This window comes from Perissodus microlepis, chromosome 11 (assembly GCF_051167445.1).
Source record: "Perissodus microlepis isolate ML-2025 ecotype Zambia chromosome 11, ASM5116744v1, whole genome shotgun sequence".
In the NCBI taxonomy this organism is placed as follows: Eukaryota; Metazoa; Chordata; class Actinopteri; order Cichliformes; family Cichlidae; genus Perissodus; species Perissodus microlepis.
Window position 1 is genome coordinate 2,499,608 of NC_140471.1, and position 27,512 is coordinate 2,527,119.

At 44.0% G+C, this 27,512-nt stretch overlaps 2 protein-coding genes across 3 annotated transcripts in view; both read left to right on the top strand.

Annotated features, from left to right (window-relative positions):
- Positions 1-523: 523 nt before the first annotated feature.
- fbl (fibrillarin rRNA 2'-O-methyltransferase) lies at positions 524-10,851 on the top strand. Of its 2 annotated transcripts, XM_084944827.1 has the most exons (9): positions 524-674; positions 2,103-2,219; positions 4,781-4,933; positions 5,084-5,178; positions 5,282-5,452; positions 5,893-6,025; positions 6,173-6,285; positions 8,101-8,246; positions 10,096-10,851. In XM_084944827.1, exons 1-9 carry the CDS (start codon positions 665-667, stop codon positions 10,118-10,120), a joined length of 963 nt encoding a protein of 320 aa, XP_084800953.1. In that variant the 5' UTR covers positions 524-664; the 3' UTR covers positions 10,121-10,851. The 2 variants fall into 2 exon arrangements, with proteins under 2 accessions (XP_084800953.1, XP_084800954.1); XM_084944828.1 differs by lacking the exon at positions 524-674 and having other exon boundaries at positions 2,093-2,219.
- A 945-nt stretch (positions 10,852-11,796) lies between these two features.
- Positions 11,797-27,512, top strand: part of dyrk1b (dual-specificity tyrosine-(Y)-phosphorylation regulated kinase 1B) — a 60,948-nt gene continuing 45,232 nt past the window's right edge. Inside the window, exon 1 of the mRNA XM_084944826.1 lies at positions 11,797-12,999. The gene's annotated coding sequence lies outside the window, so the exon portion shown is untranslated. The remainder of the gene's footprint in view (positions 13,000-27,512) is intronic.

The following is a 27,512-nucleotide window of genomic DNA, read 5'->3' on the forward strand; positions in this document are numbered from 1 at the left end:
GTCAAGTGGCTTTATTGTCATTGCAACCATGTGCAGTGGTACAGTACACAGTGAAAGGAGCAACGTTCCTCTGAGACCACGCTGCTACATATAACAGACAAACAAACAGGATTACAACAAACCAAAGCAAAGAGAGTGCAACGCCAGGCAGAACCGAATAATACAGACACAAGACATCGCAAAAGTGCAACAACGACAGTGGGTTGTGCAAAAGAGTGAGCATTGTGCAAAAAGTAACTTGGTGTATGAAGGTGTGCATATGTGTGCATGAGATTGTGCAGATAAGTGCCTCTTTCAAACCACGTGAGATGTGAACATTAAGACTGACCGTGATCGTTTAGATGCAGATATCAATCAGAAATCACAGACGGATTCCAGCTTCTACCTTGTGACAGGAAGGTTGTTTTGGCACAACATCCGGCAGCTGACAGCAGCTGTCCTCTGTTTGAAAACAAGGTTTCCGTCTGTGTCCAGTTGGTCGCGCTAATGCGCCGTTTTGCTTGCTAAGCAACAATAGATTAGATAGAAGAAGAAAGTTCGCTCTCGGTCGCACAGTTGCACGTGGGACGTGATCACGCTGTGTCTGTTCACTGAGGATCAACACAGAAGAGAAGCGATTCAACTCCGCGGGCTGCGTTCGTTTCAGTAGTTTACGGCAGAAACGATGAAGCCAGGTACAGTAAGATTACACGTGCTTACACTCGGTAACGCGGGCTGGTGTCTGATCGTGTATTCAGTGAGCCTGTACAGTCAGATACACTGCGTGGACGGCCTACACGGCCACGTTACTGTGAAAACTACAGCAGACTTGGCTGTCTGAGCGCGTGGTTTGTTCACGGTGAGCCGTTGGTGTGTCCGCGCTGGCGGAATAAGTGCTCTGAGTTGAACACGCGCTGTGTCTCCTCGCACGTGTCTGGGACTCCGTGGGGCCCACACAGCGAGCTCCGTTACAACCAGAGTTACGGTTTTATTCCGCGAGGAGAAGCCAAAGTCGGGTCACGCCGTCTGAAACCCGTTCGAGCCGTTTACAGCTGTTTTCTGCTCCACGAGACGTAGCTCGCGCTAACGTTAGCCCGGTCTGTGTGTTTGCGGTTCGGTGAGCGTCCAAACATCACGGCCACGCTGAGCACGCCTGTCGTTCAAACCCCACGCAGGAGGCGGTGAGTCGAGTCTTAGCCCCGTTACTTTTTATTAAGGATGTTTCTGAGTGTGGGTGTGTTTGAACAGCCGCGTTATGTGCGTGTTGTGCTGGGTCCCTCGAGTAGTCGGAAGTCGGTGTTTAAATGTGGAGCAGCCCCAGCGACCCGGGTTAACGATCCAAGATGGCGGCACTGACGTAAGCAGCCGTGTACTGGTTGCTTTGGCTCCCACCTTCATGTAGGCAGCAGCTGTCTCACCTGCAGTGACTCAAAGTCTCTAACGTCGGCTTCTCACTAGTGCCTGCTTGGCCGAGTGGGGTCAAAAACCAGTGGAATGGTTGGCCCACCAGTGGCACCACTTAGTGAGTTGAGAGTAACTCATTCACAAAAATCTAAATGACCTTTTTTAAAAACACAACTGGACAAAGAACCACAGCGCGGTCTCTGAGCCTGACGAGAAGCCGCACACCGCGCAACAGGATCATCACCCTGACTTCCTCTGTGGCGTTTGTGGCGCACAGATGAGATCGCGGGTCTTTTGGCCGCATCGCTGTAACGGCCCCACTCACGTGGCGGTGTTCCACGGCCGAAGGGAAAACAACCACAACAGAATCTTCTGGAGTAGCTGTGAGTGTAACAGTGGCACCATGGTCCTTGACTGTCTGGTTGCTGCGTTACTGCGAATAACTTCAAGTTTGAACCTGTTGTTCCAACATAGCTTGTTTTGAAGAGGTGGATATGAAGGTTCTGCTGGTATTTCACAGCCTCCAGGTCCGCGTGTGGGGCGGCTGTGGCCCAGGTCGTCTATGGGCTGACTCACACCCAGTCTGCCAGAGTTCCTCCAATGCACTCGATGTGATGTGTGTGTGAACGTCAGTGGATAAAAGTGCTTAAGAGAAGATGATTGGGTGGATGAGTGTTATAGATGTGTCTATTTACACATATAACTGTTCATGGTTTCAGGTTTCAGTCCTCGCATGGACAGAGGAGGAAGAGGTGGAGGCAGAGGTGGAGGCAGAGGAGGGTTTGGTGACCGCGGAGGACGAGGAGGATTCCGGGGAGGATTCCGGGGAGGAAGAGGTGAGACTGGAAACGTGTCGTTTGTACCATCACATCGTGGATGTGATCCTCAAATGCCAGGATGACGACTTGAAGCAATTACAGAACAAAATATTTTTATTCAGGTATCTGCTGATAATATAATATTATAGGCTGTTAAGTTCAAATAGTGACAGTTTCGGAGTTAAAGCAGCTCACAAAACATTCTGTGCTCCACTTGATCACAAACAGCAGATGAAGTGTTGCTTTGTATTTCTGTTTCTCCAGTTACCGAGCAATCCTTAAACGCCGCTGCTTCGACCACCGCGTTTTAACCACGCATTGAGCGCTCCACTTTTTCTTAACCCTTTAAGAACCAAGTCCGCCAGAGCTTATCTTTATATTTTTACATGCTGTAGTAATAGTAATAATAATAATAATAATAATAATAATGTATTGCATTGCATTTATATAGCACCATTTTTGGGAGCATTTCAAGTTGTTATTCATCAATACAACCGTTAGCCCACATTTTAATGATACGTATGCATTAAGTGCATAGTAATTACATAAATTGCAAAAAAGTGCAATAAACTACAAAAATCATTTGTGTTTTTTTACATATGCTTCTAGTTAGAGAAATTTAAGAGGCTTATCCCTCAAAACTGTAAATACAAAAAAGTTGCACAAAATAGTTTCCCACCACAGGATCTTTATTTTGAGTGTCTTCATAGTTTTATTTTTGAGATACACCAATTTTTATATACTGCAGGAAAAACAAAAATAAATATTATAGTGCAAATTTGCAAAAAAAACCAGCATGTGCATCAAAATAAACTATTTCCAGCAGTGCAGTTTGAGGATCCCAGAAACTGAGAAAAGCAGAGTCAAACATGACTTTTGAGCTTATGAGCCCCCGAAGGTAAGAAAAATTACATTTTCTGCGAAAATGACGTCACTTCCGGTTTCGGGTAGGTAATGGCGAACATGCCATAGTTTGCGCTGACGTCTATTCCAATGTAGGGAGTGTTTTGAACAGCTGATCGGATCGGCAAAGCGTGTTTCTGGAATATTATGTTTTTGTTGCTATAAAGCTATATGTGGAAGGAAACCGTGACCGAGGATAAGATGTAAGTACAACTCCTCCGGTTTCATGTGCAAAAAAATGATTGCACAAGCTTACGTGGTTCCAGTTCTACGGGGATTTAAAAATAGTTACGCCAAACGGAGCGTGCTGCTCCGACCGGCTTTGAAAAGTTAACATTACTGCAAAAGTTCTGGTCTCGGCGTCAGAGCAGTTCCACCTTCATTTATAGGTGATAATGCCTGCTAACCCACAGCACTGTGGCTTTATTTCAATAACTGTGAGAATCTGAGCTGAGGCTGACGTTTGCTTAACGAAAGACTTTTCAGAGGGGGTCCTCGACTAAACCAACACGATGGCAAAAGAAAGTCCTGAACACTCAGCATTCATAACTGTTTGTAACAAAGCCTTTCGAATGAGCACAAAGTGGATTCAGATACAAGGCCCACAGAGTTGCAACGCTTGTCCACACAGGTGTGTGTTGGCTCACTGATGCATGCCCCGCAGTCTTACAGACAGCTGTGCAGCTCACATAGATTCAAACAGTGGAAAAGAAAAACGAGACCATCAGATGGTGATGAAGAGGTCCCAGCTTCAGCAAACACTGGAGGTTAAAAGTCTTACAATGCTGTGATTGCAGCCATTCCCCCACTCTCTGTGAATGGTACTCATGACCATTGGTCAGTGTTCGAGGAGCTGACCTCCAGCCCATTGTTCCTTCACTGGTGCTGGTTTCAGTCATTATGTAAATGTCCTGTTTATAAGGTTGTAGACCTGCAGTCAGCTGAGACTGAAGAAGCCACTTGATGATGATGATAATGAAACGTTTCTCCCACTGAAAACGTCCAGAAGAACAGAATTAACCTTCTAGGTTTTACCTACCTGGATGATTAAAAGTCCATCAAGACAAAAGTTGCCACTAAGTATACAAACAGTGAACTAACAGGAGTCAGCAGACTTCAGCTCGTCTGTTCTTATTTTGGGATGAAAACATCAGTTTCCATGTAAATACGAGCTACATGACTCGTTTCACTGTGGCCACTGGACACGTTGTTAAAGCCATCATGGCAGTAATGTGTACCAAGCTGGGACCATCTGCAGCTGTTAGCAGTGCAGCTGTGGAAGGACTTGGTTGGTAACACTGAGCAGCTGCTTTGCCTTTTAAATGATTCTGTCTTTAATAAACAGTTATTTCTGTGTTAGGTGACTGGTACTTGTCATCATTCTGAATAAATAGTTTCAGTGTAAAGCAGGGGTGGGAACCTTTTTCATATGATGGGCCATTACGTTTTTACATCGCCCTCCGAGGGCCATGCTGTCATAAACACACTCCTGGGGATGGAAAAAAGAGAGAGAGAGACCAAAAAGTGTAACTACTGGTTTGTTCTTTAAACAAAACAGTTACTTGTGTATTTAATGATCAGCAAAAGGTGTCCAGCCAACATCCCAGTGAAGGACAGAAATGCATCACTCTGCGACCTGCTGATCCAGGTTCTGGAACTACGCGGCTGTTTTTCAGGTGGAGGCTTCCAGTCCCCAGACGGTGGAGGATTTCGGGGCCGTGGTGGTGGCAGAGGAACCCCAAGAGGGAGAGGGGGTAGAGGAGGGAGGGGTGGCCGAGGTGGTTTCGGAGGAGGGAAGAAGGTCCTGATCGAGCCTCACAGACATGAAGGTAATTGTTCATATTTTAGAGGACTGAGGAATTTTCTGCACTGAAGGCTGGACTGTTTTGAGCCTCGGCTACAGTTTGTCACATTTTATTCACCCTTCAGCATTTGCCTTCATTTGGAAGCTTATTCCACTGTGTGTGTGTGTGTGTCAGGAGTGTTCATCTGCAGGGGAAAGGAGGATGCCCTGGTGACAAAAAACATGGTGGTAGGAGAGTCTGTGTATGGAGAGAAGAGGATCAGTGTGGAAGTGAGTCCAGTTCAGCTGTTGCTGCTATGCCAAATATAAAAACGTGTGCTCTTCCTGCTGTTGTGACCACACTTTGAGTCGATGTTCGCTTCGGTCTTGGTAGGAAGGAGAGACTAAGATTGAATACAGAGCCTGGAATCCGTTCCGCTCCAAGCTGGCTGCGGCCATCTTGGGAGGAGTTGACCAGATCCACATCAAGCCTGGAGCCAAGGTCATGTACCTGGGAGCTGCCTCTGGCACCACAGTGTCCCACGTTTCCGACATCGTTGGACCCGTGAGTACCGCACACTTTCTCTTTGTAGCTGCCAAACGGGCAGACCACTGCTGGCCCGTAGTGTTAGACCACAAGGGACATGTCGGGAGGGGGCAAAGGAATCAAACGCACAATAATTAAAAATACGATCCTCATTCCTCCATCAAAAACTGGGGAACCGAACGGTGGGAAATCCCTGTGTCATGGGGATGTTCCTAAAATGAAAGAGACAAACACGGCTCACTGGAGTTTCTCTTCCAGTGGATTAAAAATGGGGACAGAATTGGGTGGAAATAAAGTAATGAGTGGGCCAATGGGCTGCATCATCAAGATTTCTAGGGTGGTGTAGATCAAGTTAGGGCGTAGGGTCTCAGCAGAGTGTACTGCTGTTAAAGTGTACATGCAGATTTAACACAGGAAACAAAAGAAGCTTGCATTGACATGAGTGTGTTGTGTGACAGGAAGGGCTGGTCTATGCAGTAGAGTTTTCCCACCGGTCGGGTCGGGACCTTCTCAACGTGGCGAAAAAACGCACCAACATCATTCCAATCATCGAAGACGCTCGGCACCCGCACAAATACAGAATGCTTGTTGGTGAGTAGTGTGATGCAGATGAGCTGGTGAAAGACGAACAGGTTTGTTTGTAATCCTTGAAACGAAGGTGAGGGTCGCCATCGTCCCATCAGCAACCTGCACGGTGAACACATGCAGAGCATTCACGTGCCGTCTGTCCCTCTGCAGGCATGGTGGATGTGATCTTTGCTGATGTTGCCCAGCCTGACCAGACGAGGATCGTTGCTTTGAACGCTCACAACTTTTTGAAGAACGGCGGCCACTTTGTTATCTCAATCAAGGTACGCTGATAACTGCCGTAACAGGTAACGGCTCCCTGAACGCTGGATAGGGCTGCCACGATTAGTCGACTAGTCACGATTACGTCGACTATCAAAATCGTCGACGACTGATTTAATAGTCGACGGGTCGTTTGAAGCTTTGTAAGATCACAAAAGACGCAGGAATAAGCAGTAGGATTTAAGAGTGTAATAACGGACTAAAACAGAAGATGGCAGCACTGCATGTACAAGGATGCCAGCTGCCGTTAAACCCCGAAGAAGAAGCTGTGTCCCAGAATTCATAGCGCTTCCCTGCTCAGTTTCCAACAATGGCGGCAGCTAGTTAGTTTTAATGTTACTCTTATTATTCTTTCTGGGTCACAAAATAAACGTTTAACATGTTTTCAGGTGAGAATGTAGCTGTGTAAACCTCAAATATCTGCTCAGTTTATCAAGACACCTCATAATTTCAAAAGCGCTCCGACGTTTTCGGAGACGTCTGTTACCCACTAGCTGGATAGCGAGCCGGGGGCTAGAGCCGTGAGAACACCGGACTCCCGGCAAATCGTTTTCAAACCCACCGCCGTCTCTACTCAGGTTAAACATATATGAGTCACTTAGATAACTTCAAAATGTTATTGTTTGGCCTTTTTTTTAGTATTTTATTTGTTCCTGAGTAAATCGGTTTGGCTGAGATTAAAGTTATAGTTTTTACACAGCTGAATAAACGTCAAGCAGACAGCTGATCATCAGAAGTGTGAGATGCTGGAGAATTTACTCCGGTGTCCTGTTATATTTTAGATAGCAAGGAGTTTATTAAACTTCACCGAAACAATCTGCAAATTTCATTAATTTAATAAACTATCATCTTGTCTTTATGTTTAGTTAGCACCTTAAACACTTAAAGCTGTAAGCTGATGATAGTTATATAAGAGCAGATGCTGCTGCTGCAATAAGCTGTACGTTTTATGTCCAATGGATGATGATCTGATTAGTCGACTAATCGCAAAAATAATCGGTGACTAGTCGACTATCAAAATAATCGTTTGTGGCAGCCCTAACGCTGGACTTTGAAGGTTTTAACGTTGTCTTATGCAGAAGTTCTCCAGGCTTTCTAAAGGTCTTTCACGGTTCCTCTTCGGCCAGTGGCTGCTGACCATTTTCACACACATGTTTTAGCTTAGGCTTTGTTGAATCTCAAAAAACGAATAAAGACATTTTCCGAGTCAGTTATCTCGAGTTACTGACCCACAAACATGAGTACGTTTCTCACCGTAGCGTGATTTCTAATAGCAAATGTTGCTAAAGCTAAAGAGAATAAAAGGGCGTCTCCTGCTTTACTACAGCATGATGACTGTGGTGTTCACAGCAAACAGCTGTGATAGAAACATGTAACTATGTCATGTTGTCCCGTGTCAGGTGATCTGCAGTTCAAATCCTTATAAGAGCTCTTTGGCAATCACATCAGCCGTGTGTGTCAAGCACCAGTGCAGCCTTCACCTGACACGCTGTGGAGACCGGGCTCCTGCACCAGACTGCTGGGAGTCACACCTGCAGTGATCCTGGGCATGAAGCCTGGGTTTGTTTCCAGATTCTCACAGACTGCGTCACCACAGGGCTGCGTCCGAGCTCCCTGGTGACTCCGTGAACGTGTGTTAATCAGACGGCTGCTAAATCGGGTTATGTGTGACTGAATCCTTGATTTGGACTCAAACTAGTTTTAGTCGTATACTGGGATACTCGTGTGATGGTGAGGAATGTCTAGCTGTTCAGGACTTGTAGGACTTGTTTTGGTTGTTCGTGAGTCTGATTCCAGCTGTGCTCTTCTTCCTTAAGGCTAACTGTATAGACTCGACAGCAGCTCCAGAGGCAGTGTTTGCCTCAGAAGTGAAGAAGATGAGTGCAGAGAACATGAAACCACAGGAACAGCTCACGCTGGAGCCCTATGAGAGAGACCACGCTGTGGTGGTGGGCATCTACAGGTAAAGCGACCTCGGTCTGCGTCTTAATGAGGCTCTGCACCCAGATTCACGTCCACTAACATTGGCGATCAGGAGAAACGGTCACAGGAAGCTGCTTAGCAACTCACCAAGTTGGAAACCAGTGTTTCCTTTGCATGTTCACATGAAGGGTCGTTACTGCCTGTATGGGTTATCAGACCTGACACGCTGCCCTGAGGGCAACAGGTGAAGTAGGTGAAGGCTCACTCACTATTTTCATCCTCCTGCTGAGCTGGTATTTCTCATTTTTTTTTTCACTGTGGACGAGGAGTTTGCAAAACACACTGACGTGACAGCAGGGAGGAGTGGCGAGACACCAGCTGCTGCGTCTACAACCCGTTTCTCCTCAGATCTCTCAGGAAGCGTAGGTGCTGCTGACCTTTGTTCACGGCGGCGGTGCTGTGGGCAGTCCACCAAATGTTCTCTGTGGGAAATCCTGGATCGTGTCCACACAGTCTGCTCTGCACTTCCTAAAACCCACGATGACCTCTTGTTTCTTGCTGTTCAGGGCACCAGGTGAACCTCGTCTGAGATGAGTCCAGCTATGCCAACTGTGACATGATTATTTCTATTAAAGAGTTAGACGGGCACGAGTTTGTAGTGAGTATAGAGCCGGGAGCCGTTACGAAGTGTGAGTGTGGAGGAGAGATGTGGGCCAAGATTCACTGTAAAGCTTGGCCCGATCGGTGAGGATGATTTTAATCCACATGCAGGTGTGGTTAAGGCAGTATGTCTGGGGTCACCGTGTTAAAGGCAGAGCTGATGTCGATGGGCAGCATTGGCAGGTAGTTTCCGCCGCCCTGCCCAGATGTTGCAGGGCGGGGTGAGGAACCACACTGATGGTGCTCCTGCCTGTAGGTGAACTGGTGTGGATGAGGGGAGGCTGGCTGACTTTGAATACTAGCCTCTTAAAGGAAAAACAAAAAACCCCACTTGATGACAGCAGGCGGGCGTGCGACCAGCCTGTCGGTCGGGCAGCCATGGCTGCAGCTGCTGAACCTCCGGGTCAAAGGTTACATTTTCTGAAAGCTTTCTTTGAAGTTGATCCAACATAGTTGGACTGGAACAGTTGCTGAGTAACCTGTAACTGTTTATCAGAGTAACCATGTAATGTTGCTTTAATTTTTAAAGAACACGCAGCCTAACATTACCATTGTTATCAGAAAGGCGGAGCTTATTCTGCTCAGTTGAAACTCAGTTAATCAGTTCAGTTTCCTGCTTCTGCATCAGGGCTCAGACTACAGATTTGCACACCAGGCTTTTTAGCCTGTGGTTCCTGAGGACAGCTCTCAGCTCCTGCGCTGCGTCAGCGCCATCTGGTGGACTACTTAAAAATAAAACCCAGCTTGCAGCAGCACAGTGGCTTTGAAGAAACACAGCCTGCTGTCAGCTCCAGTCTGTAGAGTTTTATTTAAGGTTCATTGGAGGAGATGGAAGGAAAACCTCTCACTGCTTCCATTAAGAACTTGCTAAATTAACATTCAGAGTTCAGGTAATGAGCCACATGGATGCATAAATGTATTTACAAATATGTGTCTGTGTTTGGAACCAGATCAGGCTGCAGCTGAACTGCTCAAAGAATTGTTTCTGGCTTTTACTGTAAGTGCAGAGGCTCGCTGAAGGGAACATGAGAACCACATGACTTCAGTCAGCAGATCATGAACCACTTAAACACCTCAGCCATCTTACTAAGGACCCCCCCCTCCTCCCATATTGATTTTCATTGAATTTGTCAGACACAGACCTGCACCAAAAACACTGCATTTGTCTGTAAACATAGTACCTGCTGTGTGTATCTGTGGTAACCGTGTATTTTCTTTTTTGTTCTCAGACCTCCACCAAAACAGAAGAAATGATGTGTGCATGTAAGCTGGGCCGGAGGAGGAGAATGGATTTCCACCCTCCTTCTGGCACGTCTGCCGTCTGTCACCCTCCTCTTCGGCTTCAGTCACCGGTCTGCAGCTTCCTCCAAGCACATTGAAGCAGACCTTCAGCTGGGGTTTCTCATCCAGTCCTTTAATCAACCATCCATCTCCTCTGGTGCTTCCAGTTCTCACAGATAAGGTGGAGAACATTGTGATACCTGGGTCCATCAGTGCAGTACCTTGTTTGCGCTGTAAAAAGGTCCCGTTGTTTGTAATGTACATGTATACAGTAGATGAGGTTACAAAGTAACACACACTGTGTTGTGTGCTGTGAACCTGCCTTGTCCTGGGATTTTGGATCCAGCAGATGTTTGTGTGCTGAGGACCCTGATCAGTCTGACTGCAGCGAGGTTGCTTGTATGCTCTGTGCTGTTTTGTTTGTTGGCTTCTGTGCTCCTGGTTATTTTCTTAATGAATGATTCTTTTAGTCTGTGACTGGCTCCATATTCTACACTTGCACCCACACTGCTGGTATTTTTAAATGGTTACCAGTGGACCATTTATTTAAAGTGAATATTGTTTTTGCTTCTTCGGGTGACAAACAGCGTCCATTATACACACTTCCTGTTTTGTAGCTGTTTGTTTTAACCAGTTTAAGTATTTTTCTTTTTTTCCACGTAGCTGCCATATTTGTTTTAATAAATGTTTTTGGTTGGTTATAATTGAACTCTTTAGCTAAATGCACCATCACACTGACGAACATTAATCTGACTGCTCCTCTCTTAGTTTCTTTGGTCCAGATTCACAGCAGTGAGGTGGTTTTAAAAATGCCATTACTCACTCTATTAGGTACACATGGTCAACGGTCTAATCATCCGGTCACGTGGCAGTAGCCTGATGCATTTAGACAACACAACTTGCTGAAGTTCAAGCTGAGGAGAAAGGTAATTTTAATGACTTTGAATGTGGAAGGTTGTTGGGCCCTGGATTGAACGGCACAGCTGTCCCACAGGGCTGCAGAAACTGGTCCCCCACTAAAGAACAACGCAGTGAGCAGCAGTTCTGTGATACCTTGTTAGTGCCACAGGTAAGAGACCGGTCATACAAATGCAACAGTAACTCAGATCTACTTGTTGCAACAAAGGCATGCAGAGCAGCAGCTCTACTCAACGTGTCAAAGCTGGAGCAGAAGACCACACAGGCCAGTCCTGCCGCTGAGAACGGGAAACGGACCGCAATCCGCACCGGCTCCAACCGGACGTCAGTCCTGAGTCCTGCTGGCAAACATGGCTGCATGGCTCCATACATGTGGTGTCAACAGTCAAGAGCCCCTGAGTACCAACGCAGCATCATTTAAACGCCACAGCTTACCTGAGTATTGTTACCGTGTCATATCCACGCTGTAGCTGTGTGACGATGACTCGCCGTGTCACTAAGCGCACGTCACTTAAAACCGGTCAGCTGTGCAGCAGGAAAGACTGCAGCAGGTGTGACATGCTGTCAGAATCTGAAACGTTTCCAGCGCCTTATTGAAGAATTCAGGCAGCTTTGAACCAACAAGTGTGTCCGTGGGGTGCAGCTCCACGCTGACTTTGCGCGTCACTCAAAGACGTGCCTGAGTGACCGTGGAGCGCACAGGTGCTGGGGCACAAAACTAACGACCACAGCTCAGGTTTCGCGCTGTAACCGCTCAGTCCTCCCCTCGACCAACGGCCGTCAGGTTTAACGTTATGATGAGTGTGTCCACCTGTTCTCAGGTGTGATTCACAGCTCGTGTGTGGACAGGTAGCACGACCCCTTCGCTGTGTGCGGCGGGTGTTTGGCCGTTTAGCTCGTTGGGTTGCTACCTGTGTCCGTGCTGTCAGTGAAACTTGGATTTCAGCTCTCACATTAATCGCTTTGTGTAGGAGAAACTAACTACTCGTACCTGCAGAGGAAAGGAAGTGCTCTCTAAAGTGGTGACTCGTGCTAGTTTGTGACACTACCATCATCTTTTCGAAGCGTTACACGGTCTGCATCGGGCAGACCTTTAAAATGATTGCTTTAGCACCATTACAGACTTAACTTTGGGAAGTTTGTATGATAGTATGCGGTACGGTTTGTTTTGGCAGCCATTTTGTGGGAAATTTCTCTGGAACGCGCTGGGCCGTACTTGCCTAGTGTCGGGAGTGCGCTCTCAATGCAGCCCCTCTCCTTTGACCGATATTAACATCACAGAGGGGCTGGCCAGCATAGAGTTAGCTTTAGCCGTGTCTGCTAAAATACGGTCTTTCTCATAGCGTCTGCAGGTTCGGTCCGTCGGCTGGCCGTTACTATCAAACAGCCTGCACTTTGCGGACTGTCTTCCTTCAAATTCCAATGGCAGTGTTTTAATCAAGACAGCTAGCATGCTAGCTACTAGCTAGCTAGCTAATGTTAGCATCTTGCCTTTAAATTAATTGAGAAGAGGACGAGATCGCCTATTCAGTTGCCCCACGCTGTGGTTGCAAGGGACTTTGTTGTGCACCTGAGAATAAATATCGATCCAGTACATTAAGCTTGCTTAACAGAAAGAAGACTGAGTTCGAGGTGTCCGTGTTTGAAGCGGCGGGCTGCCCACCACCCCTTAGGCACGGCTAGCTGTGCTGCGCCGGCAATCAGTCCCCATCGACAGCCCCGCTCCTCGAGCTCCGAAGAACATAGACTATCATATTGTACTGGAAACGGGAAACCAGTTCCTGGCAAATAAGTCAACTCGACATTATTTTGGATTTCTGCTTTGAACGAAGGACAACTGACCTGGGGGAGGGGGCTCGGTTCGTGTGGACGAAGGGAAATAGGGGTTCCGAACATGGCTGCTAGTCGGAACTTGGTTCGACACACCGCCTGAGGTAAGAACTAGCCGGCCGGCGTTGGTCTTATTTATGGAGGAGTTGCTGGTTATGGTGGAGGCTGACACTGGGTTAGTGGTAACAGTGCTTGGTAGAAGAACGTTACCCTCTTTTCGCCCCTGTTACCGGCCTCGTGTTACCGCTTCTCCGGCGCGGCGCCTCAGATAGCTGATGAGGCAAAGAGGCAGGCTTCGACTGAAACAGGTTGGTCACCATTGCTGATGCACAGTGGTTGATGTTGAACAGCTTAAGCTGGGATGATGCGTCTCGGTAGCTGAGACGTGCCTTACGATAACTAGTCGTTACTCTGGCTTTTAATAGTGTGCAGCGTTGCCAACCCCTGCTCCTCCACTTTAGCCTGTGACTGACAAGTAACCATCTGGCGAGTTGACATAGTTGTGCTGGTCATTAAGGGACTACTGGTTAATTCGAACACAAGTGTCATACTGTGATATTGTGACCTGCCTCGCGTTAACGCGCGACATCCAGTAGACTGGGATGGGATGCCGGCGGAGCAAAACGGGAAAAGCGACGGGAGCTGAATGAGTGTGCTATTACACGATTGCATTAGAGACGTGTTGATTGTCCTCTAGCATATGTGCGAATATTCTGCTGTACCGCGAGGACTCAGATGAGTTTAGGTGACATAGCAGCCGATCAGCAACCCCGGGCTGTCCTCAGCGGACCTGCAGCATTTCATCTGCTGTGGCAGCTAACATAGCCGCTAGCTTAGCTACCGCATCAGCCCCAGCCCCTACCCTACCCTACCCTACCCTACCCTCAAATAGAGGCACACTGGCATCCAGTTGCCTGGAGATAGCTATTCGTAGCCAAGAACAGAACGACAAATGGACGGTGCCGAAGCACATCTGGAACAGTCATAACTTGACACCTTTTTAATCTATTTCCGTGCTCCTTTCCTGTTCTTGGTTAACAGTAGGCTGATATTTATCACTATTTAAATGTCACAGAATGCCCTCACTACATACACACCCAATTTAGCGCTCTGTAGGTTTTTTTTGGGTGCTGGTGGGTCGGTCATAAAATGGGTGAAAGACAATTTGCTTAATTGTTTTCATTCATTCTTTGTGACATCATGTTGATGCCTCAGTGAAGGTGTGCTTACTCAGTGTGTGAGCTTCCTGTGGAATTGAACCTGGCGTCTGGGCAGCTGCAGCCACAGTGCGCTACATGGCTCCAAGAGAAAATGTGTTAGTCTCGTTTCTTTATTCTGTGTGATCAGGAATTAGGCTGAATGTTTGATGGTCTGTGCTTCACAGTTGCACATCACAGAAGATGGATTCAAAACTGTTACAGTATCTTTCGACCTGTGATTTGCAAACTTCTCTGACGTGTTCTCATTCAAACGTAATGTCATTTTGCATTAACAATGAGATGGAAGGCGGCAAATAAAAGAAGAATCCAAGCTGACTTTTAGTGAAATAAAGGAAAGCATTCGCATTCGTTCAGCTCAGTTTCGCTGAATATCTTTTCCCTGGGTCATCAGCACTTACCATGTAGTGGCTGTGTGTATGGGAAGCCCTGTCCTACCCAGAGTAAAGTCAGTATGTTTAAAGATGCTGTGATACTGATATCTTTCAAACTATCATGAACCAATACTTTGTGATCAAACAAATCCTAAGATTAACTACAATACAATAAGAGCCATCTGGATTCCTGGCAGGGTGCTCTGTGACTTGGGAGCGCACGAGTCACTTTTATTAGTGTTCTGTCTTACTCCCAAGATAACGCCTCATCTCACTGATAAAATGTCAAGTAAATGTTCTGGTTTACTTTGACCACTGGAGTGGTGTGCAGCCTGTGTCTTTTGGCCACAAATGGTCAATAGACTTGTTCCCAGCTGATAGCACAGCTGTGACAACAAGCTAAGTCTGTTTGTGTGACAGCTCTTGCAAACCAGTTTAAAATTAGTGTCGACTCTTCACAGGTTCATTCCAAAAATTGATGAGGTCTTTTTGAACACACCTCCACATTCAGTGATGACCGAGTCTCTTTACATACGTAGTGCTGGTACTGTTACTCAAGCTGAATTTTTTTCCCACTTTTAGGAGTGGCTGTAGGTCAGGAGGTGGAGCAGGTCATCTGCTGATCGGACGGTTGGTGGTTTGATCCCTGGCTCCCCCTAATCTGCATGCCAAATATCCTTGGGCAAGATAGTAATCCCGCTGCATCCACTGGAGTATGAATGTGTGTGACTGGTAGTTAGAAAGCACTTCAATACATAGAAAGATGATGCTCGTGTGACTGGGTGAATGTGGCATGTTGTATAGAGCGCTTTGAGTGTTCTGGGAGAGCAGAAAAGCGCTGTACAAGAATCCGAATCAGTCCATGTTGTGCAATTACATTGTCTGTTGCTTCCTGTTTTCTTTTCTTTACACTGGTCATATATTTGGACCAGGGGAAGGATGGATATGTATCCTCTGCAGCATTTCTTTTTGCCCTTGTGTTAAGGGTTTTCCTACGTTTGCCAAAGGAGGAGCCGTGTTTTTGTAGGTATTAAGTGTATTTTCTTTTCTTTTTTCTTTCTTCTTTTTTTTTTTTTTTTTAAATATCACCACTAATCCTAGTTAAAGAGTTTGGGTCTGCTCGTTAAAAGTTGATTTCCATTGGATGCACTTCTTTTCAAAATAACTGAACATCACTGGCCCATAGGAACTTAAGGCTATTTACCTCTAAAACACATGTATAGCTGGCTGCCTTGCACTTAAAAGTCTTGTAGACTTTAAACCCCGTTCCAAAAGTAACCACAGTATAACTATTATAGGGTTTTTTTATGATAGGTAAATTTAAATAAATGCCCATTAATTTTAAAGGTGACCTGAACTCCACATCAAATCTTATGTGCTGCATCAAACTCCATCAGTTCAAATAATTGAAATATGCTGGTGAGATAAAACCTTTATTTTTTCCACTATAATATTGTGACCTGCTGTCTTGTAGAAATTCATCTTCTTGAGTTGAGTGTGGGGGTTTTGTCTTAAAATGTTAAACTTTTCAACTTGCTGTTGAACATGCAAGTATCAGTGGAGCTACTGAACACCACACTAGTATTGAGACATCATGTTGTTCAACAGTTAGCTGACTTCAATAGGAAAATGATCAGTTTAGGCCATTCTGTGGTAAATTCATTTGATTTGACCTGATTTGTAAAGCCTGTCTATATAAAGTCCATAGCTTTTCCCATAGCTGAGGGTGTATGTCAGAGCACAAACCAATCCATGAAGTCTGGAGAATTTGAGATTGTAGATTGCTGAGCCAGGCACAGATCTGGGCAAAGGTATAGACGTCTGCAGCATTGTAGATCCTGATAATCAGCACCATGTTTTCTTATAGATTTTGTAGTCTGGTATCAGCACAATAGAGAACTTTGCTCTCAGACTAATGGTGTACTTGTGATCCCAAGGCTATTTTAAAGTAGGCAGAGCCTTCAGATTCAGTCTCCTCTTCTGTGGAACCAGCTCCCAGTTTGGATCCAGGAGATGGACACCCTCTATACTCTAAACATTAGCCACAAAACGTGGGTAGGGCTGGATCAGGTGATTAGTTACACTGCTGTTGGCTCCCATGATGAGTGTTTCTCCTTCACTCACTGTGTGTCTGTACACCACTTTGAATTGAATTATCAGTTATTATTAATCCCCTGTGCTTCTCCAGTGTGTGAGCTCCTGTTGTGGAGCAGTTTCTCTCTTTCTTCTTGACCCTGAGCCTGGTTCTGCTGGACTTTTCTTCCTCGTAAGTGGGGGAGTTTTTCCTTCCCACTATTACCGTGCGCTTCCTCATAGGGCATCATCTCATTGTTTGTTTGGATTTTCTCTGTATTTTATTTATCCTACTGCCTTAAGGTGATTGTTGTTGTGATTTGATGCTATACACATAACGCTGAATTGAAAACGGAGAACAATGTTCTCCATCATCCACAAATATAAAAGTTTGGAATCACCAGGAGCTGGTCACTAGGCCAATCTAAGCATTCAGCTTGAAGATGCACTGCTCCGGATCTGGGACTGGGGCAAGGTTCATCGTCTAAAAGGACAACAAAAATGGGTGTGGCAAGGTTGTAGTATCATACTGAAAAAGACTTCAGACAAGACAAGACGGCCTTAATTTGTCCCAGATTTGGGAAATTCAGTGTTGCAGCAGAAGAGTGGAAAGAACAGATACAAACAGTAATAATGCTATGCAAAAAAAAGAAAGAAGAGGAAACTATGTACCATGCAAGTCAGGAGAAATATAACTTATTTTTAATAGATTTGCAAAAATGTGAAGCTGTGTTTTTCACTTTCTCACTATGGGGCGTTGTTTATCCAATTTTGAGGTGAAAAATGAATTTAATCCATTTTGCAATAAGGCTGTAACATGAGAAAATGTAGAACAAGTGAAGCACTGTGAAAGGAGTCACTCGTGACTGTGAGACCAGACTGATCGACCTTTGGACCACCTGGATTGACTGTAACTCAATGCTTCACCCACGACTGTACAGGACCAGCAGAACCATAAGAGCTGCAGCCTAAGAAGCCCAGACCTCCATCTCCCTGGCCGCCTGCTCTAGCCTTGCCGGTGGAACACAGAGGCTTTCCCAGACCCATCAAGAGACCCACCTTCTCCACTGTGGTCCTGGGTCTGCCCGGGGCCTCCTCTTGGTGGGACATGCCCGCAGGCATCCTAGTCAGATGCTGGAACCACCTCAACTGGCTCCTTTTGATGTGGTGGAGCAGCAGCTCTGTTCTTATTAATATAAACTATGATATTTGATGTAAAGAAAGCTTTAACCTCAATTTCACAATAATTTAACCAAGAAACCCGGGGAATTCTCCCAGTAAATTCTTGTTACTGATATGAGTCTGAATCCATTTTCTGTGTTTTTGTTAATGTCATAAAAAATTCCTTATCATATAAAATAAATACAATTCTGCCAAGATATGTAAAAATGTCTATAATTGTGCCTAACATTAATTTATATGGTATTTAAATAAAAAAGTTAAATTAATGAATTTATTAAAAACGACTGTGTCAGCACTAAATGTTTCCTATTAGCATAATGCGACTTCACCTGCTCTGACCAGGCCAACAGCATGTTTTCACATAGAAGATTCAAACTGTTCTCTCTTCTCTTGCTTTGATATTCTTGTTACTGCATCTCCTGTCTGTGACTCTGCCCATTATCATTACCGATATGGGATTATACTCGATACTTTTCTAAATATAAAAAATATTTTTTATAATCACAAAGAAAATGTAAGGCTCCGGCATGAAGCAGTGTTCAAGGTTGTGCAGTATGCTAGCATCTCAGCTTATTTGTGAACTTAGCCAAGAGCGTCTCATCAGTGTTGCTCATGATTGTCATTAACACGCACTCAGAAGGATCTTAAAGGTGACGAGAACCTTTAATGCGAAGATGAGACCCGGATATCAGATTCATTTTAAAAGCAGTTAAGAGATTTTGTGTTTAAAACTTTTCAAACGTACTAATATTGTATTTTTAGATTAGCTTCAGAAACAAAGGGAAAAACTGTACATGAATCCTGAGCTGCTCGAGGAGTACAGGACAAATTTGGGCAAAGTACTTCAAAAACACGAATGATCACTTTGAACAGTAATAACAGTAACATCAGTCTTTCAGTTGTTTTTACTTTCTTTGTTGCTTGCATCTTTTCTCAGTCAATTGGGGAAACTCAGTTATTTTCATTACCATGATTCTTATCTCCACAAGAGACTTTTCATTACTGCTATGCATGAAAATGTGCAGATTTTTAAAATGTTTTATCTTTCAGAGACAAGAATTTGTCATATTTATCAAAACATTTTCTTAACTGTCGCCCTGCTGGTGTTTTTGTGAACAATAAAATTAATTAAAAAATGAGCTCTACATTTACATGTTTGTGTGTCGGTCATGAGACTTGCTGGATTTGAAATATATAAATATATATAAATCATCAATTTTCATGGAGTGTGTTGTTCATTTATATGCTTATTTGGGTCAGTCTAAGAACTCTTTAAAAATAGTTTTTTAATGAATTATTTCAGTTTGTCGTGTATTATATTGGTAATGAGAATTGTTTAGGATCATCTGCCATTAAATAAGATTACAGTTCCTTAAAACTGTGTTATAATAATACTTTTATCAGAATGTGAAAGATCTCGCAGTCTTTGTGAGAATCGCCCACCTTCATCATTCTTTAATCGATTATCAAATATTATGGTCGACAGTATCGAACGCTGCACTGAGGTCTAGCAGGACAAGCACAGAGATGAGTCCACTGTCAGAGGCCATAAGAAGATCATTTGTAACCTTCACTAAAGCTGTTTCTGTGCTGTGATGAGCTCTGAAACCTGACTGAAACTCTTCAATAAGCCATTCCTCTGCAGATGATCTGTTAGCTGTGTGACAACTGCTCTTTCAAAACATAGAGACAAAGGATGTAAGAGATTGGTCTACGAGGGGTTAAGACGGTTTTGTCTCTTGTTTTTAGTAACTGGTTAATTATTGCCATCCTAAAGGCTTGTGTAGGCTTTAACTAGCTACACAGATAACTTCAGTTTTTCTGATATAATTCTGTTATTGTGTGCAAATAGAAATAATTTATACTTTATAAAGAAAACTATTTTGTTTATAGATGCCATGTTGTCCCTCTGTTAAAACAAATGTTTGGGGCAGTTTGGACAAATGTTGAAGTTCATATTATCCAAAAGCATGTCATTGCCCATAATTCTTACAGTAACGGCTAAGGCACTTACATGATGCAACTGAAATTAATAATAATGGATTGCATTTATAAAGCGCTTTACAATTCCACTATTCACTCACTCACTGGTGGAGGCAGCTACGGTTGTAGCCACAGCTGCCCTGGAGCAGACTGACAGAAGCGAGGCTGCCATGTCGCGCCATCGACCCCTCTGGCCAACACCAGTAGGTGAAGTGTCTTGCCCAAGGACACAACGACCAGGACAGAGAGCCCGGGGATCGAACTGGCGACCTTCCGGTTACAGATGAGCTTCCCAACCCCCTGAGCCACGGTCGCCCCATAAATTTAGACTTTTGTCTTTTCAAAGAAATTATGTGAAAGTGATTTTATAGGTTTTGTCAAAAAGAGCAATTTCAAAGCTTATGCTTCATCTGCATTCAGCACCTTCATTTCAATTATTCAACAATAAAGAAAGTTTGGTGCTAAGCACGGGTGTAGTAGTGTGACATTTGCCGCTGGTCTTGTGTGGACACGAGTGCTGCTGAGCAGGAATGGATATCTGTAAGACTTTATTGATAATATTAGTGTCAGGGGTACTACTTATCATCGTTTTTGTTGGTTTGTTTTTTATTGTTAAGGACATGACTTTCAGATGCGGTTGAGAGATTTGTAGGCCTGTGGAGAGTCCAGCTTCCTCAAATTCTTTAAGGGCAGACTGCACACCGTGCTGAGACATGGTAGTGGTATATGTAGGATGCATTTCCAAAAGATAGGTGCCTCTTGCAGTAGCTCATGCCATACTAACTGATGTCAGTGGTTATGGCACTGTTCAAGCATCCATAGTGTAGAAACTGAGAGCATAGCTAGCAGCTAGTGCCAGCCATGAAACGAACCATCGTGATGCTCTGGGAATGAGGACAGGATTACTGATCAGTGGTGAAACCTTTATTATTTAAAAATAAATAAAAACATTTGACTGTCTTTTATTTATGAGTACATGATATATAAAAGCTTATGTAGCTCATGTTTTATCAGCTACGATACAATGTACATTATTCATAGATAACGAATGATAATGAATTATAATTTAACTGGCTGTGCTGGGGGTAATGTGTTTCTGTAATCACATTACATTTTTCAGAGATGGCGTTGCGCATGAATGCAGCGGCTCTTCTAGGGACAAGTGAGAGTGGAAGTGGTGTGTTTCAACGTTGTGGCTGTGAAACTTAAGAATGAGAGACCTCAGTAATAGCATGTGGTTGGAACTGCAAAGCTCAGCTCTGACTTGGTCGTACGAAGTCAATACGGCGTCCTGTCGGAGAGATAGAGTGAAAGCGCTGTGAATGCAAACAGAAGAGGGACAGCTATGGCAGACAGCTGTGTAGTGATGGTGGGGGATTTTAACCGTACCAGTTTAACGACTGCGCTTCCCAAGCTGAAGCAATGCATGGTGTGAACATGCTGGTGCCTGCTTGCAAACCACTCCTGAAGTGCAGCAGACCAGTGATAACACAGACCAGCCTCTGGCCAGAGGGTGGACCTCGAGACTGCTTTAGGCACACTGAGTGCTGTTCAAGACGGCAGCCTCACTGGGAGACCAGATAAACATCAAGGAGTATGCGGAGCAGTAACCTGCTACACTGCCAAGTGCACAGACAATATCACTGTAGCTAAGACCGTCATGCACATGGCAACCAGAAACCCTGGATGACCACAGAACTGCGCTCACTGCTGACAGCCTGATGCAGCTTTGGGGCGGGGGAAGAAACTGCCAGACTGGCACCTATGCAGAGAGAATCCCGGGACAGCTCCGCAAGACAAGAAATATCAGGCCAATGTGGCAGGGAGTGCAGGCACTGACCCGTTACAAAGCTGTTATCGTAAGCAAGCAGATACCCAGAGGACCCTGGTCAGGGTCAGCCCACGGAAAGCAGCAGGTCCAGATAAAATCCCAGGACGTGTGCTCAGGGACTGCGTGCTGATGTCCAGGCTGATATCTTTAACCTCTCTCAGCCAGGCCACAGTAGCAAAGAAACCAGCTGTATCCTGTCTAAGTGACTACCGTCCCGTCGCATTGACACCAATTGTAACTGCTTATCAAACCACACATCACAGCCAGCCTTCCTGCATCATTTGACCAATTTGCTTGTTGTCCCAACCGCTCCATAGAAGATGCATCCTTACATTCCATATTAGGAAAATCTACAAAGCCATCAGGCTGAGCACTGGATCTTCTCAAGGCTGTTTAAACAACACTGTTGTTTACGCTGTTTACACACAACTGTGTATCTAGATATGAGGGGAACCTAATTATTAAGTTTGCGGATGATACCACAGAGGCAGGACTGATTAGCGGAAACGATGATTCAGTGTACAGTAAAGAAGTTGAACATCTTGTAGGCTGGTGTAGAGAAAACAATCTGGTGCTAAATGTAGCCAAAGCAAAAGAGATGATCACAGCTTCCAGAAGACGCAGATCGAGCAAACTCCTCTGGGTATCAGCAGCTGCCCAGTGGAAAGAGTGGAAGATCTCGAAGGACCTGAGCTGGTGCAAGAACATCTCCGTGATCACAAACCGGGTCCATCAGAGACAGCACTTCCTGAGGAGACTGAAACAGGCGTCTCTCCTCCAGCATCCTCAGGACTTTATACCGAGGCGTGGTGGAGAGTGTTCTCACTTACTGCACATCAGCGTGATGTTCCAGCTGCAGTATGTCAGACAAAAAAGCACTTCAGAGGATAGCTGGAGCCGCTGAGAACGTCATCCGAGTTTTCCTCCCCTCCTTCCAGGACCTCTTTCAGAGCCTCTGCAGGATTAGGGCACTGATCATCATAAAGGACCTCTTACGCCCTCTCCACATATTCTTTGAACTGCTGCTATTAGGCAAACATTCTGCAGTATAAAAGGCAGCACCTCTAGACTGAGCAACAGCTTCCTCCCACAAGCTTTTCGAATGCTGAACTATTGATTACGATATGTACAGTAGCAGGAGTCCTGGTAGTGTTTCAGTGTAAAGTTTTAATTACCTGTAATTCTCACACAGTTATTTAATTATCATCATTATTATTATTAAATTCATTTTCCAAGTGACTATTTTATAGCGATATATCTGGGATGTATAAAGTTTGGCGTTTCAGGTCATTTTATGGAGTAACAAGTAGTGTAACAAATTACTTTCTCCAGCGAGTAACTACGTAACTTGTTGCATTACTTTTAAAAAGAGTAATGAGTAATGTGCAGTACATTCCTTTTGTTGATTAACAAACCAAACACTGCTGATTGGAAATAATTGTTTAATTAGAAATAACTATTTAGTAAAGTGTAATCAATACAAGTTCACAGATGATGATTTTAAAGTGAAACAGTTTCCAGAAAAATTGTCACAATGAACGATGGAGCTGCCCTGACTGTCTTTTAGAGCTTTAGCTTTTTAGTACTGTGCACTTTTAGTTTTAGCAATTGAATTGCGCTTAACGTCTCAAGTTGCAACTCCCAGCAACGGCACCTGCTGTACTGCTTTAACGCAGCTCTGCTTTGCGTCATGGCTGCACGCTGTGGGCAGCTGAGTCAAACGCTTTGGAACAGTCGAGTCGTAGATGGAAGCAGCTGAAACTGCAGTTAGCATCTAAGCACTGAAATCACAGAATGTGTCAGTTTAATAAAAGGCAGTTGAAATGTCACTTTAAGGATTGACATTGAATGCAGTTGAGTTTCACAATCACAAGGTGAAAATCTTGGAAAGTGAACTCTGACTTAACCATCTGGAGGTGAAGTGATGAAACGTTTCCAGTAAACTGGGTCAGCCTAAGTTTAAATGACAGGTACTGGAGGCTCTCTTTTACGAGGCGTGTTCATCATTATAATATCCACCATGAATCTCCGCTCAGAAATATGATGCATGTACTAAGCTGCTGCTATCTCTGTAGGTCTATGGTGCACACATACAGGCTCTCACACTCTCAAAAGTAGTAGTTCAGGACGTAGAGGGGTCATCCACTAGGAAAAGGTTTGTGGTTTGATCCCCAGCTACTCCTGTGTGTGTGTGTGTGTTGAAAGTGGTTAAAGGCACAGAATAAAAAGAGCTGTGTGAATGTTTGTATGAATTCCTATCAGTTTACCTTCATGCTTCATGTGTGATTTTGCCCAGTAATCTGCAGCCAGGCAAAATTCTTAACAATCAGCCAAGTTCCTTAACAGGTGTGTTAGACACCTGCTGCCTGCTCAGCTCTGAGCTTCCTGTCAGTCCGTCTTCCTCTCAGTATATGTGCTGGTAATTTGGGCAAGCATGTTGTTGTTGCGCGTGGTCCTTCCACCTGTCCTTTCTGCTACTCTATTTTTTCAAAAAGAGATGAAACATGTTGCAAATTGATGCTATGTTAGATCTGTAACTTTATATATTTGGCAAACCCCTGGACAATATAATAAATGAGAAATTGATATATCTATTAAGAATTATGCTGCTGATTGCAGAAAGCGATTTTTTTTTACTGATGCTCAATATTTGAATTGAATCTTTTAATAAATTTTCATATATTAATACATTAAATTTAATATTGACCATTTTTACATTATATTACCAACACTAGTCTCATGAACTACATTAGCTAACTGTTGTTAATCAGCTAATGTTAAAGTTACTGCTGCCGTGGTCTCTCAGCCTCACATACACACCAGCGTAAAAAATTAAGATTTTCACCTTCATTTCTGTCGAGCAATGCTGTATAAAATGTTTCTACCCACTAGTGTCATGGTTGCAGTTAACAGCCACAGCTGCCTCCTTCAAAAGACCTGGCCTGCTTGGATTGGCCTGGTCCTTTAAAGGATGTAGTCCCTAAATTGGGACACACCTCCTGACCGCTCCAAACGTGTCTGGAAGTGCGGCACCAGTGCAGGCATAGGGTGGTCAGGGTGGCCAGGATTCTGCATGCGGTGGCCACGTCCACCCCAGCCACCCTGACCCTCCGCCATTGCTAGTCGGTACCAGAGGTACTAGTCATTTACTGATAAGTCCTGATGTTATGCAACCATCTGTCACCAAGTGGACAGGTGAGAAACGCCATAAATCACTATTATTGCTAGTAGACAAAACATTAGATACAAGGGGCAGAAAGAAGCTTTTCCTGGGGGGTTGATGAGGGCTTTCCCTTAGCGTTGAGGTGAGGAAGAGTCAATCGGGAGGGGCTCTGAGTGGAGCCGCCATTGGAAGGAAACAGCTGAGGCAGTCAACTCATGTGTAAGATGTTCCAAGCATGTCCTACCAGGAGGAGGCACGGCGTAGACCCAGTGTCCGCTGGAGAGAGCCTATCTATTTGCTTGTCTGGGAACGTTTCCCCGGATAAGCAAGGAAAGCTGGCGAGAGGGAGGTTGGGCTTCCCTGCTAGGCTGCTGCCACCGCGACCCAATTTCAGATAAGCAGAATAAAGTGGATGGTAGGGCTGGGCCATATCATACCGTTCACGGTAATACCGGTGTAATGTTAGGCAATGATAAGAAGGTAAGGTAGAGCATGCTAGCGGGCCGTCGTTATTTGCGTTATTACCGAACTGATTTTATGTACACGGCGCTGGAAAATCTGTCAAATGTTTCAGTGCGACTTTGCTGAGCTACGAAGCCGCACCGCTTGATGGATTGTCGGAGCATTACAGCTATCGTAGGCGGAGCCTCGCGGAGTGATACGTACTGTGCTTCAACATAATATTACCGTATTGTGTGTGTTTAACCTCTTTTTAAGTTTTGTGGATATTATACATGGTTATGCTGAGGATATGTCGGCCAGTTTCCACTGGAAACGCCTTTTGGTTAAACTGTCAGACAGGAATTTGCATTTGCACTGTTAAATTTTTATATAACTTTAATGCACATAAAAAACAGCTGCTTGTTTCAGTGAGAATACATTGATGGTTTTTTTGCACTAATAAAGTTGTGGCGTTGTAAAGTATTTTGTCTCGCGTCACTTATATCGTCAGTTATATCGTTATCGCTAAATTTCAAATGTATATCGTGATAAATATTTTTGGCTGTAGTGGATGGATAATTTATTTTTCTTGTTTTTTAGATTTTAACTTTTATTGAACTTGTTCTTGTGAATTTTGGAACAGCGTGCGTCGTTCATAATGTACAGCACAATACGCCACACTTATTTTTTGGATGTAAATTTGTCATAGTACAGAACAGAGTACAAACATAGTTCATAAAATTGTAATAAGATTGAAAAGTATTTGGTGTGAGTATCTTTATGCTTGAACACAGCCTGAACTCTCTTCAGGAGCTTAATATAATTTCTTTTAGTCTATACAAATGATACTTTAGGCTTTTTAAAGGACATTCAAAGCTCTAATTTGGATGTTTCTGCCTTTTGCTCTGTTCTCTAGCAAGATGATCCCCACTTCAATAATGTTTAGATCCAGGTCTGGGGAGACAAATCCATGACTGATCGTTCCTTTGTAAGTTTGTCTGTGTAGGTATGCTTTTCTTGCATTGGCAGTGTGTTTGAGATCATTGTCATGCTGAAAAAAATGAAGCTGTTTCCAGCCAGATCTTCTCCAGGTGGTATTGCACGGTGGATCTGCATTCATAATTTCATCAATTTTCACAATATTCCCAACATCACTGACTGAGATCAACCCAAACCCTGACCTGTAATCCACATACCGCTGTACCACGCTGCTGACCTCTCCGTTCACGGGTGATTCTCACGAAGATCTAAATATAAATATTCTCTCTCTTATTTAAGCGATTCTGTAAACTTTTTACTTTTTACATTTTGATAAAAGTATTATTATAAAACAGTTTCATGGACTTTTTATTCTTATTTAATGGCAGCATGATCCAAAAATAAATCTCATTACCGACAAACTGAGACCATTAATTAGGAAAAGATTTTTAAAAGATCTTTTCTGATTTACCTAAATTAATGAAAATTAATGAAAATTAATGATTTATATATTTCTCATGACCGACACACAAACATGTAAATGTAGAGCTCATTTTTTAATTAATTTTATTGTTCACAAAAACACCAGCAGGGCGACAGTTAAGAAAATGTTTTGATAAATATGACAAATTCTTGTCTCTGAAAGATAAAACATTTTAAAAATCTGCACATTTTCATGCATAGCAGTAATGAAAAGTCTCTTGTGGAGATAAGAATCATGGTAATGAAAATAACTGAGTTTACCCAATTGACTGAGAAAAGATGCAAGCAACAAAGAAAGTAAAAACAACTGAAAGACCGATGTTGCTGTTATTACTGTTCAAAGTGATCATTCGTGTTTTTGAAGTACTTTGCCCAAATTTGTCCTGTACTCCTCGAGCAGCTCAGGATTCATGTACAGTTTTTCCCTTTGTTTCTGAAGCTAATCTAAAAATACAATATTAATACGTTTGAAAAGTTTTAAACACAAAATCTCTTAACTGCTTTTAAAATGAATCTTATATCCGGGTCTCATCTCCGCATTAAAGGTTCTCGTCACCTTTAAGATCCTTCTGAGTGCGTGTTAATGACAATCATGAGCAACACTAATGAGACGCTCTTGGCTAAGTTCACAAATAAGCTGAGATGCTAGCATACTGCACAACCTTGAACACTGCTTCATGCCGGAGCCTTACATTTTCTTTGTGATTATAAAAAATATTTTTTATATTTAGAAAAGTATCGAGTATAATCCCATATCGGTAATGATAATGGGCAGAGTCACAGACAGGAGATGCAGTAACAAGAATATCAAAGCAAGAGAAGAGAGAACAGTTTGAATCTTCTATGTGAAAACATGCTGTTGGCCTGGTCAGAGCAGGTGAAGTCGCATTAT